The 18,156-nt window shown below is 43.0% G+C and overlaps 2 protein-coding genes across 8 annotated transcripts in view; one reads left to right on the top strand and one right to left on the bottom strand.

Moving 5' to 3' along the window:
- LOC118448322 (calmodulin, striated muscle) overlaps nucleotides 1-1,618 on the top strand; it is a 49,826-nt gene extending 48,208 nt beyond the window's left edge. For all 7 annotated transcript variants that reach the window (XM_085662924.1, XM_035881438.2, XM_085662923.1 and 4 more), the window contains one exon: nucleotides 277-1,618. In XM_085662924.1, the coding sequence (XP_085519050.1) occupies nucleotides 277-359 (83 nt within the window). In that variant the 3' untranslated portion in view covers nucleotides 360-1,618. The remainder of the gene's footprint in view (nucleotides 1-276) is intronic.
- A 343-nt stretch (nucleotides 1,619-1,961) lies between these two features.
- LOC118448306 (uncharacterized) overlaps nucleotides 1,962-18,156 on the bottom strand; it is a 39,964-nt gene continuing 23,769 nt past the window's right edge. The window contains exons 2-8 of the mRNA XM_035881384.2: nucleotides 10,489-10,624; nucleotides 9,433-9,628; nucleotides 9,037-9,247; nucleotides 8,597-8,921; nucleotides 8,247-8,513; nucleotides 5,014-8,167; nucleotides 1,962-4,929 (exon numbers count right to left, since the gene is read on the bottom strand). Coding sequence (XP_035737277.2) covers nucleotides 4,552-4,929; nucleotides 5,014-8,167; nucleotides 8,247-8,513; nucleotides 8,597-8,921; nucleotides 9,037-9,247; nucleotides 9,433-9,628; nucleotides 10,489-10,624 — 4,667 coding nt within the window. The 3' untranslated portion in view covers nucleotides 1,962-4,551. The remainder of the gene's footprint in view (nucleotides 4,930-5,013; nucleotides 8,168-8,246; nucleotides 8,514-8,596; nucleotides 8,922-9,036; nucleotides 9,248-9,432; nucleotides 9,629-10,488; nucleotides 10,625-18,156) is intronic.

Raw genomic sequence — 18,156 nt, forward strand, 5'->3', positions numbered from 1 at the left:
TAATCTTGGGATTAGCATCGAACCGGGAATTAATCCGACCGCTATTTAGGCTAGAAGAAGAATCAATTCGATTACGCGATGACGCGATCCTTTTGAACCTGCGATTTAGTCATTATTATTTGTATCGATTTGAGCCCACTACAAAACTAATTTTATTTTGTATTTACGAAAGAAAATTGCACGATGTGAAAGTTACAGTATTAATTACGAATGTAAAATGTAAAAAATATAAATGAACAATGTAAAATAAATTTTATACAAATTTATCTCTTTTAGAGTTCGTTCATGCGCTCGGTGAGCCTGGTATAGATGAGGACGAGGAAGATGAGGAAGAAGAGGAATCGCAGTCTCCAACATAGCGAGTCTTTTCGATCGAAGAAATCGCACCAAGATTGAGGATCGTCGATCGTCGAAAGGAATCGTTTTCACAACGATTCGTCTTTTATCTTTTTTTCCGTATATCTGTCTCTCTCTCTCTCTCTCTCTTTCTCTCTCCTTCGCACTGTTGTAATTAAAAATACTATGGGCAATTTAACTTTATCCAATTAACAAAACAGAATATCGATCGTCGAACGATTACTTTTTCTTGTGAAATTTAGCACGGTAGAAAGTAGCGGCCATCAATGATTTTGAATGTCGCTGCAATGTTTCTTTTCAATTCGATGGATAGCACTATTCATTGACTAGCACTATCAACGATAAAAGGAAGAGAGAATTCTTCTATGTGATTCAATACGCTTTCTTTGTTGGTGCGAACGAGAGAAAATATTAATTAATAATATAAAAAATAAGAAAGTTCTTGGCATCGATATGCATGCACGCATGTAAGTATTTCGAATAGAAACTCAAAGTGGTTTCTTTAACTCTTTCATCGCACCAAAAAGCATTTTATTCTTGACGGTGATCGTGTCGTATATGTAATAGGTCGTAAGCTCTAGGTTAATGTCTTTTCTCCAGCACACACCACTCTTGGAGTTTCTATTTCGAGATTGATCGACGTGAAATAAGATACGCGAATAGTCCGTTCCTCGAAATCTCGTCGTGGGATGCCGATAAGTAAGCGACTTTTGTGCTTGGTCATAGCATCTCTTTTCAAATTGTCTTCAAATAAAGATAATTCCAATCTTTTTAAGTAGATAAGTCGATCGATGTAATCCGATTCCAATTCGCCCGGGGAACCAATCGATCGTCGGGAACGAAAGAAATGATCGTTGATCGACGAGAAATATTTGGTAAATCAGTTTTCAATGGTTAAGCAAACAAATTCTTCGATCTTGCACTCTAACTAAAATCATTATATTAATAAAATATAAATAAATAAATGAATGAATAAATAAATAAATATAAAGTGGTTACTGCTAATTGCAATGATTAAGTCAATGATCTTTAATCTGTTATAAGCAATGGCGATTCTCTCTTTTGCGATATCGACTGTCTCATCCAATCAAGAGACGAATTTCGAAGATAAAGCACGAATTCAAATTCATTCTCAAATTTATCTGGACTGCTTTGTAATGCATCGAGCCTCGTACGACGTGTCTCGAACGATATAATAATATTACACCGATAATAAAACTCGCATGCTATTTAAAATTACTTAAAGAACTAATAAATTAATAAGGAAAATCTTGTTAAGACATTTTTGCTCACCTACCTTTCTCTCCCTCTCTCTCTCTCTCTCTCTCTCTCTCTCTCTCTCTCTCTCTCTCTCTCTCTCTCTCTTAAAATAATAACTTTATCGAGATCAAACCTAGCGTATTTTCTTTAAACATTCGTTTTTATTAGCGATAAATAAACTTACATATCTTTACAGTAACAATGACCTCTCGCAATTCTCGGAAAATATAATAATATCTATTCGTAAGGATTTTATAGATCAAGATTTCCTTCTTTCACTCTCTCCCACTCTTTCTCTCTTTCTTTCGTTCTACCTCTTTTTTCCCTCCTTTATAGCTTTAAGCTCTCCCAATCCCTCCTTTCGTTCGTCCAATTGTCCAATTGTCTTTTTCGCGGCGTAGAGACAAAACGAACCCTTGAAAAAATCCACGCGGCACGAAGGACGTACGACAGATGGACGACTTATTTCTTTTTTTTTCTTTTTTTTCTTTTTTTTTTTTTTTTCTTTTACGTTGCGTGCGTTTTACATGCGAGCTATAATGCGAGACTTACGAGTTCTAACAACAGCGAACATACAATAGCCGTATGGAACATTTGATCATACGTAAAAGAAGAGTTATGACGATTTCCCGGTTTTACTTTTCGACTATTCGTAGAATATTCTTTCGATCGCAGCGACTTTGTAAAGGACTTTTTACGTAACGTAAGAGATTCGTCATAAACGAAGATACGATTCTCTTCTACGCAGCAACGATCGTCCTTCCATTATTTTGACAAGATGCAGGACGGAAAAATGCTGTCGGATTTTTCTCGCGTTATGAGACAAAAATTGAAGTAAAAGAGGGAAAAAGAATCAACGAATAGACGAGAAGAAATCAATGTTATCGCCGTTTTTCTTTTACATATGCTTCTGTATACGGCCCTGAACAAAGGAAAAAAAAAAAAAAGAAAAATAAGGAAAGTTTTTACGTTAATTAAACGTGGCCGATCGGCTCGATCGAGCATTCCCTCTTATGGCCGATTAAAACGATTTAAATCGATTCATCGATACGCGACCACTTGATCTCTCTAAATTTTAAACCGGTCAGATCGATATTAACTCTCTCGTTTGATATCCGGACGAATATATTACGTTTGTCGTCAAGAAGTAAGAATTCCTCCGAACGATCGGTTTTTTTCTTTCTTTTTTTTTTCCTTACATCTGTACCGTATTTACAACTAAGTACATGTATAGAAAGTGCACGTATTCTTTTCAATGAAAAAGTCGAACGACGAAAGATTTTTCAAAATTGCAAATCGTTTCTTGTACACAGGATCTTTCGATGCGCACGATTCCATCTTTCCATTTCTTTTTTACGTGTTTCATCTTCGCGCTTTGCAAAATACGCGAAGAAGCTTCGTGATGGAAAAAATCAACTTGAAATTTTCTTCTGCATCGTTTGAAATTCTTCCTTGCGACGAAACGTTTATCGCTCGAACGACTATTTTTACTTGGATCGGTCGCGTATCGTCTATCGCTTTGCTTTCTTTTCCTTTTTTTTTTCTCTCTTCTTTTTTCTTCTCTCTTCGTTCACGCCTTTCACCGCGCAAAATGTTCGTTCGCAACTACTAATGTCGGTCTAATGTAGATTACAGATATGAAGGAGCATGAATTAATGATAATGTCCATTAAGAGTTGAGTCAGATAATCCAGTTACGATAATTATCACTCGAGAAAGATAAGATTTTCGGTTGATTCGTTTAAACAGCGTTCGCTAATCTTTCATTTTCTTCGTCATTCTCCTCTTTTTGCATAAGCGTTTATGCGTGCATGCAATGCCGTGCGCCGTGGACTATCGAAATAAATGGAATCTGGAAAGCGTCGTAAAATTATCTCTCGATTTGATAATTATACGCGAGTGTATCTCTCGTAAAACGTTCGAACATATTAAGGCCGACAATTTTCTTGACCGCACGAAAAAAATCGTCTTAGAGTATTCGAAACGATACTCGAGATTCGTTTCACGGTAAGACAAATGCTTACCGTATATCTCGACGCTTTTCCATTTTCCTGCATTTTATCTACTAATCGATGAAGAATCCTAACGTCAAAATCCACTTCGAAATTCTTTCTAACGACATTATAGGCGCCAACAAGTGCGCTAAGCAGTCCGACAACCGTTCATCGCATGACAAATGCGATTAGTCACATCAGTAGATTTCCTATAGACAACTCCTATGGATATCAAAAACACTCGTTATATCGTTCGTGTTTTCGTGAGTCGATCTACGAAAAGACGACGTTTAGAACAAATCGATAGTAATTATCGATCAAGAGCTGTCTTTCTTCTTTTTAGATCCTCGCATGCTTTGTAACTGCCATGCTCTCTTTGTAGATCCTCCAAGTTTGCGCGCATAATACATAAACATACATTTATTAGAAAAAGAAACCGAATGCGTTCGGCAGAAGAAAAAGAGAAAGTATTCGATGATCTCGTCGTCGCTCGTATTATATCACATAAAGTTTCGAAGCGAACTCCAAAGTGAAAGTATGCGCGTCGTCGTTGTCGTCGTCGTCGTCGTCGTCGTCGTCGTCGTCGCCGTCGTCGTCGTCGTCGTCGTCGTCGTCGTCGTCGTCGTCGTCGTCGTCGTCGTCGTCGTCGTCGTCGTCGTCGTCGTCGTCGTCGTCGTCGTCGTCGTCGTCGTCGCCGTCGTCGTCGTCGTCGTTTTTAGATTTTATTTCGTTTCCGTTCTTCCATTTTCCTTTCTCGTTCAACGCTCGAACGACTCCGATTCATTTGCAACGACAATAGCCGCGGTGGTCATAGCAGCAAAACGTTGTCGTCTTCTTCGTGCGAGAAGAGCTGACGTAGACGGCGGGAGTACTCGTCGACGTGCACGCGAAGATGAGACTGAAGGACGCCGCTTTGGATCCCATCTCGCGGACGGTCCTCCTCAAAGGACCGGCTCCTCGTCGGTCTCGTCGTTGTCGTCGAGTCGTTGGGAGGACAAATGATGGACGGCCGACGACGAGGAAACTGAATTCGTTTTCGTCCTTCGATACCTCTTTTGTTGATTATTACCGCCGCCGCCACCGCCGTTGATGCCGGTCGAGGCGGCGTTGCTGCTACTAGCGCTGCTGATGCTACTGACCCCGCTGCTACTGCTCGGGCTATTGGTCATATTACCGGAAATGTTGCTGCAAGTCACGTCGAAGTCTGGCAATTGTCCGTGTGATATTATTAACGGTCGAAGGGCCGTACGTATGGACCAATATATACGTGGATAAGCTCGTTCCTGTTGGACCAATATATCTTTGCTGTGTTTCTGTTTCTGGAAGAGGATCGGATCGAATTAACGATTGATCAGTTCAATAAATTCCAACGATTGATCGGTTCAACGAAAAAAGAAACTCACCTCCGAAAGTTCAGCCGTTTTTGATTCGTGCGAGACAAATCGTTTGCCTCGTGAAAATTGTCTCAAAGCCTTCTCGCTGACGTAGACGAACGGTCTGATGACACGAAGATCTTGTCGACGAATATAATAATGTGCCTTCATGGTCTTTAGTTGGCCATCGTGAAAGACGGAGGATAGAAAGCTCTCGGTCAGATCGTCCAAGTGTTGCCCGAGTGCCAATACGTTATAACCGTGACGTTTCGCGATCGCATACAATTGTGCTCTGATGGATCTATTGCAAAAGCTGCAGGCTTCGTTGGAAAGCGATTCCTCGGCTTGACTTTCTGTACCTGTCGTCGTAGTAATAGTCGTCGTCGTCGTCGTCGTCGTCGGCGTCGGTGTCGGCGTTGGCGTCGGCGTCGGCGTCGTCGTCGGCGTCGGCGTCGGCGTCTTCGTCGTCGTTGTCGTCGTCGTCGTCGTCATCGTCGGCTCGACCGCAAACTCCTCGTAAAAGTAAGGAACGTCTAAAACCTTGAAATGTCTTATAGTCTCGAGCCGATCGAACGTCGTGCCACCGGTGTCGATCGTGGCAGCGCCGATCTCGAAATCGATCCCCTTTGACCTCGCGTGTAACCTGTACTGATGTAGCGTGTGCAAGAGAGACAGCGAATCCTTTCCAAGTATCGAGAGACACAGGAGTACCCTGTCATTGTCCCGAATCATGTCGAATTCCTGTATGGCCTCCACCGTTGGTTTCCAAATGTTTCTCGGTGCCGAGTGCCACTGGATGCGCGGCTGAATGTTCCTCGTATCGTCTTTGCCTTCGAATTTCAAGCCCTCTTCCTCCGGATCGCCCTCCTCCTCTCGCAAGTCCGACGATAACTCTTCGTCCTCCGAGAGATCGTCGTTCTGACGTACGAGCTGTTTCGAGGAAGATTTACCGGATAAACCAGACATCGAGTTCGTCGTTCTAGACTTTCGACCGTAACTGTTCGTAGAATTCGATTCGGCGCTACTGCTACGTTTCAATTCCGTCGATTCGATCGACTTGTCGCTTTCGTGAAAGGAAAGGTTGATCCCACTGTCCTGAGAACTTACCGAGTTCACGGCCGAATAAATCTTTGGTAGGATCTTCCTAGGGTCACCACCCATGTCCTCCGGTCCTCTACGCTCGTGGGAATCGTCGTCGTCCACGTCATCGTCCACGTCGTTCTCGTCGTCGGTTTTGGCGGCACGATTACCGGCGGCGGCGATCATCCGTTCGGTTTCGGTCGGTTTCATAACGAATATCACCGTCTCGTCGGAGGAACACTCGCTGGACATCTTGCTCTCCTGTTGCGTCAATTCGCCGATCTTGCCGGTTATCTCGGAGGTACCGTGTTTTCTAGAATTCAATAACCGAGGGGAAGCGTTCGATATGGTAACTCTACCTCTGTCCGGGGATTCGCATCCGTTGGAGGATACGTCCGAGGCCGAAGCATCCGGCGAGTGCCTGTGAAGACCGTCGACCGCGTTCACCATACACCTGATCTCGGACTTAACCTCGCTCGCCATTTCCTTCGAAAATTCCATCAGATATTCGGCGATGTCGCTGGCCGTAAAGGAATCGTGCCTGAACTGTCTATCCTCGGTCGAGGACAATTGACTGATGGCGCTGTGATTCCGGGAATGATGCTGCGGCGTATTCTCGGACGTGTTCGTCTCCGAGAGGGCATCGTCCACCTTCGATATCACCTCGCGAATCTCCGACTTTATCTCCGTCGCTAACTCCTTCGTAACTTCCTTCAAGTAAGCGCTCAAATCGTCGTCGGATCTTTGCCCGACATTGGAGTATATTGGCGAGGACCTTCCACCGCCTATGAGCTTCTCCGTGTATTCACCGACCGAGGAATACGAGGAGGGCGGGGAGGCGACGCTGCTGTGATAATTGAAAGATGATATGGAATGGCTCAGATTACTCATCGCGTCCAATTCGAGAGAATTCAATTCCGTTTGGCTGCTGCAACTACAGTGAAGTCGTTGCTTCTGTCTCGAGGCGTTTAAGTCCGAACGCGGCGGCGTGAAACCCAAGCTCGTCAATGTTTGAGGGCTCAACGGAAGTACAGGTATGGGCGAGGACGAGGACGACATGCCGGATCGGTTGTTGGCCACGTTGTTATTCGTCCCCGTTGTACTCCCCAATGAATTGCACCTTGCACGTCCGCCGTCCCTCGCCTCTATCAAATCTCTTTGTTCCTTCAGCGGCCGACTGACCACCACCGTCGCGTGAGACATACACGATAGGGCCGAGGGAGTGACCGCTTCGCCAACGGCGAATCGTATTGGCATAGGCGAACTCGGACAGGTGGCCGGGGATTTGTGACCGGTCGACGTATTCCCGATCTCGTTACGTATCAATTGTTTATCATCGATCCCATCGATCTCCATGGGATTCGTTTTACTAAGCTCTGTCGTCGACGCAGCCACGCAGTTTCTCTTTATCGTACTCAACGCCGGAAGACTTCGATGTCGCGGCGAATTTGGCGATACCGGAATGTTTCCGGTTCGAGGAATGTCGCTGTTCAAACGTCTCATGCCGTTGGCCGAGGTCAAACTATTAACGAGACTCTCGTGCGTACTCGTAACCGGTGCCGTGTGCGCGATCCTGTGCGAAGCTAACGTAGGATTGAAAGGTACTTCCTGCTTCACGTTTTGTGAATTACCTAGAAGCAAATCTTGCGCCTCGCTCGGTAACATAAACCAACGCAATGGTTCCGTTTCTTCCGAGATGAAGTTAAAGATACGATCGGTTTGCAAGGGATATCTCTGTGCTATTTTACGCGCACGATTGAAAATATTTCGAGCCATTTGTAGGCAGTCCGCGTAGCTTTGCGGAAATGCGCCCGACCCGGAGGCCCTCCTTTCGGACGCGTTCATTCTCCCGTCGGTATATCTTATCGTTCCCAACAATTTTCGTTCTTTCAATATACTGTTCGTGTGGTGTCGCCACTCCCCGGTCTGAGGATTTAAAACGTATTGCGGTAAGAGCTTCCATCCCTCGGTGGCCACCATCTTCAAGGCCTCCAAAATGAATGCGACTTCGGCCTCGGACATGAAGTAAGGGAAGGAAAGCTTAGCGAATCCCGGCCTCATTGCTTCGCTGTTAACCTCCTCGCTTGCAACTTCGTTGCGTCGACTTAAAGTAGAACGAAACGCCACTTGTTAATATTTCCAGACGAAATAATACCGACGAAATAATAAAATATTTAACCTACCTCTGCGTTAATATATCTTCGTACTCTTTCGCCAATTCCGCGTCTATTCCCATCAAATTGTGAGCGTATCGACCAACGCAAGCGCACCCACTTCTTGCCTGTATGCCGAAAACGTCGTTTAATACGGCGCACACGAAATTGTGATGGAGAAACGTGCCACGTGGGTGTCGGACCATAAACGAGAAGATGGGTAGCCTTTTAACATTTTGCGATGCACTACCGAGTAAAATCAGTTCTGGAATTGTGCGTACGTGGGCCAGCACTTGCCTGTACAGAAAATAATAATAAAGAGAATTTTTCTTTTATTAAGCTCGGAAAGCTCGCTATTGACGTACGGTATGAAAGTTCACCTAGAAATTTTGTCTTGACGATTGACGATAGCCCGTGGCGTCACGTTCTCCTTCAATTGAATCGCCAATCCACAGCGAATACTTTCCACGACTCCGGCGGTTCCACTTTCGTCGCGAAGCTCGGGATTGGTCAGGTATCGGTGACTGTCTCTCATATCTTCTGCTCTTATTTCGACCATTAGTAGAAATTTTTTACTGACGAGTACCCCAGGGGATTGGACGCCCCCTACGAATTTGTGCCCAGCGAAGAAAATTGCATCCTTGTGCGCCGTGGATTCGCTCATACCCGGTAGATGTGGATTCATGTCGATCTGAGTGTATGGCGCTGAAATGCACAACGACGTTGATCGATGACTTTAGAAAGGAGGGAGAAAAGGGAGAGAAACAAACGCTCTATGAAAATCAATCGCTCGTTCGTAATACTGAATCACTTTTCTTACCTGCAGTGGTATAATCCCAGATACTGAGGGCACCATACTGATGTAGAAGAAGGGTCGTAGCAACGTCATCCGCCAAAACCCCTGTTATACAACTGGCCGCACTGAAGCATCCGATCATTTGCGCGATGCCTTCTGCACGCATCTTGGCCAGACCTCGTTCAAGTTCGTTCAAATCCAAGAAACCCTCTCGGGTTTCGGACACTCGTACTATCTGTTAGGTGTTAGGTAAAAACATATAGCTAGGCCAGAATCTTTTTCGGGTCGAAAAACGTTAAGAGAAAGGATACGAAAGGAAAAGAAAAAGAAATAAAAAACAAAAAAAAAATAAGAAAAAAAAGAAAAAGGAAACGATCGAACGGTCATGATTTTCAATATCCAAGTTTTATTCTGCCTTACCTTGACACCATATTCACGCCACGGCTGTAGATTGTCGTGGTACTCGAACGGGCCCACGAAAACTACGGTGGATTTTGAGAGATCGAGATGTCGCAGAAGTGTGCGAAGGGCACCGGCCGAACCTTGACCCGTGAATAAAACCGCATCCTGGTCATCAGCACCAACGGCATGCCTAACGATGTCTCTTGTTTCGTGCCTGGAAAACATTCGTTGATACGAGTTTAACGATAATTCGATAACGTAACGAAATAACGTTGATCGTATCGTATACTCGTTGCCATGCCATTACCTCTCGTCCAAAGTTTGCCACTTTGGAGAGGTAGCGAGCGTTTGATAGTGCAGACTGAATATTGATCTATGGCACGTTAACGCCAATCTGAGCGAATCAACTTTACGCGTATAATATGCCGACATAATATATAATCACGGCAGATTAGGAACGAGTTGTGAAAAATGGAGAGAGAGAGAGAGAGAGAGAGAGAGAGAGAGAGAGAGAGAGAGAGATAAACGCGAGAAACTTTGCACTTAATTTTCGTTACTTTTTTCTACATTTTTTTCTTTTTGCCGACGTAATCAAGAAATAAACGCATCGTACTCAAGAAATTTGTCATATTTGTCCATCGTATTTCGAGCGTGTAACAAACGCCCACGTTGAAAGGTCGATAGATATAAACGTTTTGAAATGACAAATCGTTTCTCGCGATCGCGTAAGGAGAATATTTCGTACGATAAGATCACGTTCGCTTTCGTAAGAACGCAATCCGAGTTATAGGGACCTTTAAGCGAAAACCATTCGCAGAATTGAGAACCAGGTGTATAATCGTATCGCTGACTCTAGCAGGTGGCCGCGGGCGATGCACACGTTCGCGTTTAAGAATGCATATAAGCGTTCTTTCGGCCTCGATCGTTATCGCGATCGTTCGGTGCTTGGTAGAACGGAAAAAAGAAAGAGTGAGAGTGTATGTATGGGGGCGAGGTGAAGGGGTCGGGCGGGGGAGGGGGGGGGTGGAGGAGAGCGGTTGGAAGGACACTGGGAACGGTCAGTCTATTAATTACCTGAAGAGAGAGGATTGTAGACTGCAGATGGACGTTGATGCTCGAGTGTCGCCCAAATACGGCAGGACCTCCTTCGCGATGTACTCTTCGAGAAATTGTAGCGACCTTCCTGTTGCCGTATAATCGCAAAAGACGACTGAAACAAATACATATACATATACACGCATATATGATGTAAACATCTAAGCGCGGGAGATTTGAAAAGCGTTTGAAATGACGTCATCGAATGATTTAGTCGATATACACGTTGTACTGGGATAATGAGATTCTCGAATGAAATCGAAAGTTTTTCAATAACTCCTCGACGATCGTAGAATTGTGAAAGTATTAATATCGATCCCGCCTACGAATCAACGTCAATCACAACGATCCTCCATTCATGACGAGAGAGGAGAACGTAGTAGCTGTTTTTTTTTCGCGTGCCGCAAATCGAATTGCCTTATGTCAGGGGAAAGCCAAGGTAGGTGAGGGATAATGATTCGCAGGTGTTTCTTACGAAAGAGCGAGCTCGATTGAAAGCCAACCGCTGCTGTTATACCTAGGTACATATGTATTATGTGCATATAATAAATTATACGTACACGCGTCGCTAATGTCTCGCGAAACTTTCGACGAATTAAAGAACGCCTTCTCATAGAATCTATGCTTCATCGTCCGAGAACGAGAGCCAACTTTCATTTACGAAAAAAGAACTATTATAATTACGACGCGTCGCATCGAATTAAAAAAACAGAAAAACTTCTTGAAGAAACTTTCGTACATGTTCGTATATAATTAATCATTAATGATAGAATTTTTCAAACGTGTATGTATATATATATATATATATATATATATATAATATTGAATACGAAATCGCACGATATTCGTCGATCATAAATTCTTCGCGATATTCATTCTCCGTTTGACCGAAGAGAGAGAGAGAGAGAGAGAGAGAGAGAGAGAAAGAGTGAATCGGCACGTGATAAAAGCCAACAATGACGAACGGCGCATCGCATGTTATCGGAAGGTGTACGTCTAATGTCCGTTTTACGTAAGAAGGAAAGATGTTTCTCTTTCGTATACCTTTCAGGGAGCGTCCGCTTTGAATTCGCGATAAAATGTATCTCGAAGCGCGATAGTGGTAAGATTTTCTATCGTGAATCTCACCGAATGCCGAAGCGTATACACCGAAGCTTGGTGTCCGTTATACGTGCGACTGAAATGCTTTCCAAGATTTACGATCAACGGGAGAACTCCTTCCTTCGAGAGGGCATTCGTCGTGACGCAATTACGCTCGGGCGTAAAGATATCTCAAGGAATAGGAACGGCGATTCTACTTTTCCGACGAAAGGAACTTGATCGATTCGTAGATCGAGCTAGATCATTAAATTTTCTATTTCGATTTGTTCGAAATAGCTTGCGCTTTGATATCATCTACTTCGATATTAGATAGGATTAATTTTGAATCGGATGATAGAAATAATTGAATAAAGATTACGAGTGTTAGAAATAGCGCTCGGAAAAATGCATCGATTTCACGTAGGACAATGGGTTAGACTTTCTCTTCTCGGGAAGAGAATCGTTGTCGGTTTCATAATCGACGCAAGAGAATCTCCGTTTCCATTGGTTCCCGCGAAAGGATTCCTGGAGGATCATCCTTTTCCTCCTTCCTTTTCAAGTGTCTAATCGAGCCTAAAGGCGAAGCAACACGAGTTTCGCCGCAGGCATAGGTCGACCTAAATCCCGAGGGCGACGACGATTGGCCGAGCGACCGTTTGACCTCGAACGACTATCCGCTTCGAAACTGCACCGGAGAAGTTTGCAAGCATCGTACCGATTAACTAGTTCACAAGTGCAGAGGAAGAAGAAGAAACCGAAAAGAAAAGAAAAGAAAATTTCGATGTTGAAAAGAAACGAATATAGGATGATCTCTTGGAAAATTGTCCTGACACTGCAAAAAAATGGTAACTGCTCGCATTACTATTATTGATGCATTTAATGAGAATCCGTTTTACGTTGGTAAAGAAACGGTTGGTTCGGTTCGTATCGAACAAATAGATGAGAATCACGTCATGTATTCACGGTATACGATTACTACCCACTGGCGACTACTTCCTCCGTTAGTCTCATTTCGCACGAATTATTTCGCCCATTGTTCACAAAGTGAATTCAGTCACGATGACACGAAACTATTGCGACGACTCATTCCAATTACATCGTATCGATATAATATGTCTGTTAGTATCGACTTTGTATGTTCTCCGGCTAATTTCTATCTATGAAGAAAAAGCAAAGAATTTGCGCACTTTAATAGAATAAGAAAAAATAAGAAAGATTATTGGTTCGTTGGTAGATCTTTACGTTACTCGATCGTTAAATCTAGAAAAATTTCTTTTTTAAGCCAATAAACGTCGATTCTCATCGATCGAAAAGTAAAAAGATATTAGCTCGAATTTAATGCGCTTATCGAATTTAAAGCGTCGTCGCGTCGCGTTCCCTGACGAAAAAAAAAGAGAAAAAAAAAAAAAAAGAAACGTTCCGCCTCTGCCGTTGTCGTGGACTTCGTTCTCATTGCTGTAGCGTTCCTAAGCCTTATTATTTCCAGTTAGCGTGGCAACACTTTCGATGAGTGCATCGTTCAACGCCGATCGATCGGCCTGTTACGGTCTTCCGAGCCAAGCCAACGTTAAGATAATTGACTCGTAAAGTCGAAGAAATGCCTTTCGAGATTGCCACTTTACTCTTCTCTTATCTCCTTCGTATCCTCTCTCTCTCTCTCTCTCTCTCTCTCTCCCTATTTTCTATTTGGCTTAGCGTCGTTTTTCCGACTGGACTAGATCCGGACAAGATCGATGAAAATTACTCCAAGAGTAAATACGTTTGAATGCATGAGAGCACAAATTACATCTCACCTTCCAACATCGAATAATAATCGAAAGGATAATTGCACCAGGCGTGAACGCGTCTGCTGAGAAATCCAAGAGGATTTTGTAACGACGATGACGCGGATATTTCTAGATTAAAGGCAAGGCGTCAAGAGAGAGAGAGAGAGATAAAGAGATATCGATCAATCTATTGATCCGATTAACCGCATCGGAAAAAGCGCATCTTCTTCTTCGAAGCGCTCTTCTAGATTAATTAGTCTCGTCTCTTATAAGGATACCTACTCGTCATAGGCGAGATCGATGAAAGATTCATGCGAATGCAAGTAGGTACCGTTTCTTGAGAAACGAGTGGAAAATCCGGAAAAAAGAAAAGAGATAAGGGACAAGCGTAAACACCGAGCCGAGGTTAAAGAGACGACTCGATGTCGATCGAACGGTCGCGACCTAGTTTCCAGGTTCGATTATATAGCCTCTTCCCCACCTTCGTACTACCAGGAATCGGTATTATGGAATTTTCAACTCGTAAAAACACACACGCGCACAAGCTTCCATGGAATGTGTCCCTCGACAATGGCCAACTTTGATGCCTCGTTGAGATTATTCTCGCGCGCGAATATTTCCTTTCTTTCTAAAGAAAAATGTTAACTTCGACTTAATATCGAGAATTAGTAATTATCGACAAAGAGAGAGAGAGAGAGAGAGAGAGAGAGAGAGAGAGAATATGAGCTCGCGTGATTCTATTGTCCTCGAAACAGTCGCATCCGAGATAGGACGATGAAATGTGAGATAGACGGATGCATCAAAGATTCTTCATCGTGGAAAATGTTCTCTCCCGGAGAGAATTATTTCTGCGAGAACAATTTCCAATCCTTCTTAATAACCAACGTCGATTTCGCTCGGGTTTCTATTCTATTACTTCTAATAATTTTAATACGATTTAACTTTTACGATTATTCTTTATCTTGCATAAGTATCCGTAAAAGCAGAGTTTCGTCATATCATTGATCCTTCCGCAAATAAGTATGGTGCATAGACTCGATCACTTTTTATGATAGACCGAGTTGTAAAACTTTGCGAACGATATTATACAGTTCCAGGCTATATCCTTTGAAAGAGCTAAGAAATCGATCGTGGTCTAAATTCGTCTCACCTTGGTGGATATCGAGTTATCGACACATTTTCGACTTTAGATAGTCTAATTATTATTGAAACTCTTAAATTATCGCTCGCCGAGTAAGATGGAATCGACGAATAATATTTTTTCCTCGTTAAAAATAGTTTCATTTTAAAAACAAATTCTGGGAAAAAAACGTCTCTTTAAAATTTTCGATATCCTTCGAAAGGATATGCCGGATCGAAAATAGAGATAAGAGCGTGGACGTTCCACGCATCGATGAAAGGAATGCGCAGGCGCACGATCTCTCACTTAAGGTATAAACAACTTACGTAAGTTCGATATGATTATGCGATTGATTATCAACGAATAATAGAAAGCGTAAAAGACAACGACCGAAAAGTTGTTTGTTACTTACCTCTTAAAAAACATACGTATACGTTCAATGGAGAACGACATAATATGATGAATGAAACATAATTTCTAATCTATTGTTTATTTGATATATTTACTATCGAACGTTAATTGTATTCAACAAGAAAGAATTTAATGATATGTAGATTTACATGACCGTAAATTATTAGCTCTCTTATGCGCGTTTAAATTTATTCGAATACAAAAGAAGGGAACTTGGGATTCGAGTATGACACCAAGATCGTAGAGGGAATAGGTACGTTTAGGGTAGAGAGAATAAACGATGTCGTCCTTATCTCGAATGGTTTGTTCGATATCGTTTATCGAAAGGGGTAGATTGTAAGCAATAAGTCTCACGGCAGAACGATCGCGTTCCCTCCTCTTTCTCTTCCTCCTCTTCTCTCTTTTGCACTCCTCGGTTGTTTCCTACGTGAACGACTAAATAAACAGAGTGATATACGCGGGAGGGTGGAAGCCTTTCGAGAGACCGAGCGTGTTACTAAATTTGGAACAAGGCTCATACCCAATGGCGTACGTTCCCGTGCACGGGGTGGTGCGACGAGTGTGTGTGCAAGCGGAGCGACCTAAATACGAAGGGAACGACGAGCGTGGACGATGCCGGGTCACTTCCATGAAGCGGCAGGACCGAAATAGTTCTTCTTTGTTCGCGTGATCGCCGCTTCTGCGAACGTTCTTCCATGTATCGCGAGAAAGTCAGCAGCTTCCTCTCGTTAACGATTCTTGCAACGGGAATGAAAGAGCTGCTGATATCTATCTGAGACGGTCCGTTGATTCTTTGTTCGTACGATTGATTTATCGTTGGGTAACCAAACACGCGTAAACTTGACTCGCCCAATAGCTTCTTTCGCTTTTCTATTTATCACTTTTTACCTCATTTCTTTCTTCCGTTATAACAATATTCTGCAACGTTTAACAGGTGCAACGATATTATGATTTCTATGCCTCTACGAATTCATTGTCATTGTCTCACGATCTTATAATTTGCAAGTATTGTATCGTACTCGAACGCTAACCATCGAATAGCAATAGTTTATTGCATGTCTCCGACATTTTAGCCCTTTCTCGCGTCCTTGACCGAGAGAAACAGCTATGAATGGACGGAGAAAAAGTTGGAGAATGTGGACCCATTGAAACGCATCGTTATAATCAGATGCACATCTCGCAGGATTGCAACATGTTACACGTGAATATATGTGCTCATGTATACATATATATATATATATATATATATGAGCACGCACACGTGCGTAAGTAGGCTCTCGGACCTTGTCCGTCGTCGCAATTCGCTACGAGAGGAACGCATTGTTTCCGAGACAGTGTCCCCTTCTTCCAATATGCAGCTTGTAATCGTAAATCAAACGCCTATGCTCGCTCTTCTAGCGTAACCTGTTTGAGATTGGGTAACGAAAGTTTCTGCGATTGAATCACTGTCACGTCTGCCGAGCACTTAACCCTGGAGCAATGACGCATGAATGAAAATCGCAAAGACTAGAACGTTTAAGCTTGCACTCTCTACAATTTATATATCGATACAGATTTAGAACGACCATACTCTTATATAGCTATAATTGACGACGCTGATGAAATTGACATCCAAGTCGACGTACGAGTTATTCCGTAAGTTTTAAAACAAAATTATAGCAAGTTCTCGTGTCGCACGAATGTTTTAATTATCTAAATGCAAATCCCAGAATCGTCGAGTCCGAGTACCATATATCGACCTTTCGAATGAAATAGAACGTATTTACCGAAATGACTCATCGTAAAATTGAACGGATTTGAGCCGAGTTTACGTAGCAATTGTATAGCCACGACCGATAGCGAAGAAATCGTGCTAGCAACGTAAACTCAAGATTAAATCGAATCTAGGCTTTGCAAAGTAAGGAGAGCGCGTCCTACGTTATTTCTGAGCACCGTATTTAAAAAAAAAAAGAGAATGAATCTTTCGACGACCAAGACGGCGACATTCGTGGTGGAACCATGTAGCTTTCTTCGACCGCTCGGTCACGTGTTCCAAGGTGAAATCGCGACGAACAGCCGGCGAACCCGTTTTCTCTACATACACGCGCCTACGTGTTTACGTTGCCTTTAACATATGCGAAGAAACACGCAAATGACGACGAATCTTTGGCAAAACAAGCGAACGAGCCTGGAATATAGTAACAATGACGATGACAACACATCCGGTTCTTTTTCCTGGCGAGAGAGAGAAAGAGAGACAGAGAGAGAGAGAGAGAGAGAGAGAGAGAGAGAGAGAGAGAGAGAGAAAACGAATCCATTCGTCTTCCACGCTTCTTTCTTTCTTAAAAAATACGAACCTACCGCGAGCGAGCGTCGCGCCACTTGCGATTGTGCATTCGTTCGTTTTAACGTGAAATTTAACGATTTTCAAAGAAACCATCGGAATTAGAGTCGTGACATTTGTAAATATGTATTTGCCATTAAAAATTAATGAATGATATCCGCTACCATTAACTTTCATAATTCGAGATTCTAATCGTCCATATAATAAAATTCTATATCCCATAACATTGTTATATTTTTATCCGTAGATACATCGTAGGCATGCTGGAAACGATGGCTCGAGATCGTATCGAAGCGTCCTCGTCTCGACGAGGCTAAACGATCGCGAGTCAAAGCTCAACGAGCGCGCATCAATTTCGAATAAATTTGTCGCTAGGGAAACAAAGGAAGGACCATGAAAACTCGACGAGTTGACTCTTCGTACTAGATATTATATCGCGTACATATAAAATATTTATATGCAAGAAGATCTGGTGCGTACCAGCAGAATTACACGGTCCGCTCGTGCTACTAGCAGCGACGAAGAGCGTGGACACGCGCGAGCAACCACATTAGGCGTGTGCTGCGTTAGCACGTGGCTCGTTCCGTTGGCAGTTGAATTACGTAAGCTCTCTGAGCCAGCTGAGGACAATGTCAAGGCTGAAAATCGCACTGCCGTGCACTGTTTCCGTCTCTTTCTCTTACGTGCACCCTTTCGTTTATCGATCTCTCTTCGACGACAAAGCGAGCGGGGGGATATGTTAGACTTCGTTTCTTCGTTCCGATAACGCGAGAAACACAAAGATGCTGGTTAAATGATTTCAAGGACGATAGTAGCACGACTACTCGTTGTTTCACCGTTCACGTCAAGAATCCCTTTCTAGATCCGATAGGCACGTATTCGAAGTGACTTTTTTACGATTTCTTTGATAAATATATATATACATATATATATATAAGCATTTTATA

This window comes from Vespa mandarinia, chromosome 20 (assembly GCF_050613455.1).
Source record: "Vespa mandarinia isolate Hongniang chromosome 20, ASM5061345v1, whole genome shotgun sequence".
NCBI lineage: Eukaryota > Metazoa > Arthropoda > Insecta > Hymenoptera > Vespidae > Vespa > Vespa mandarinia.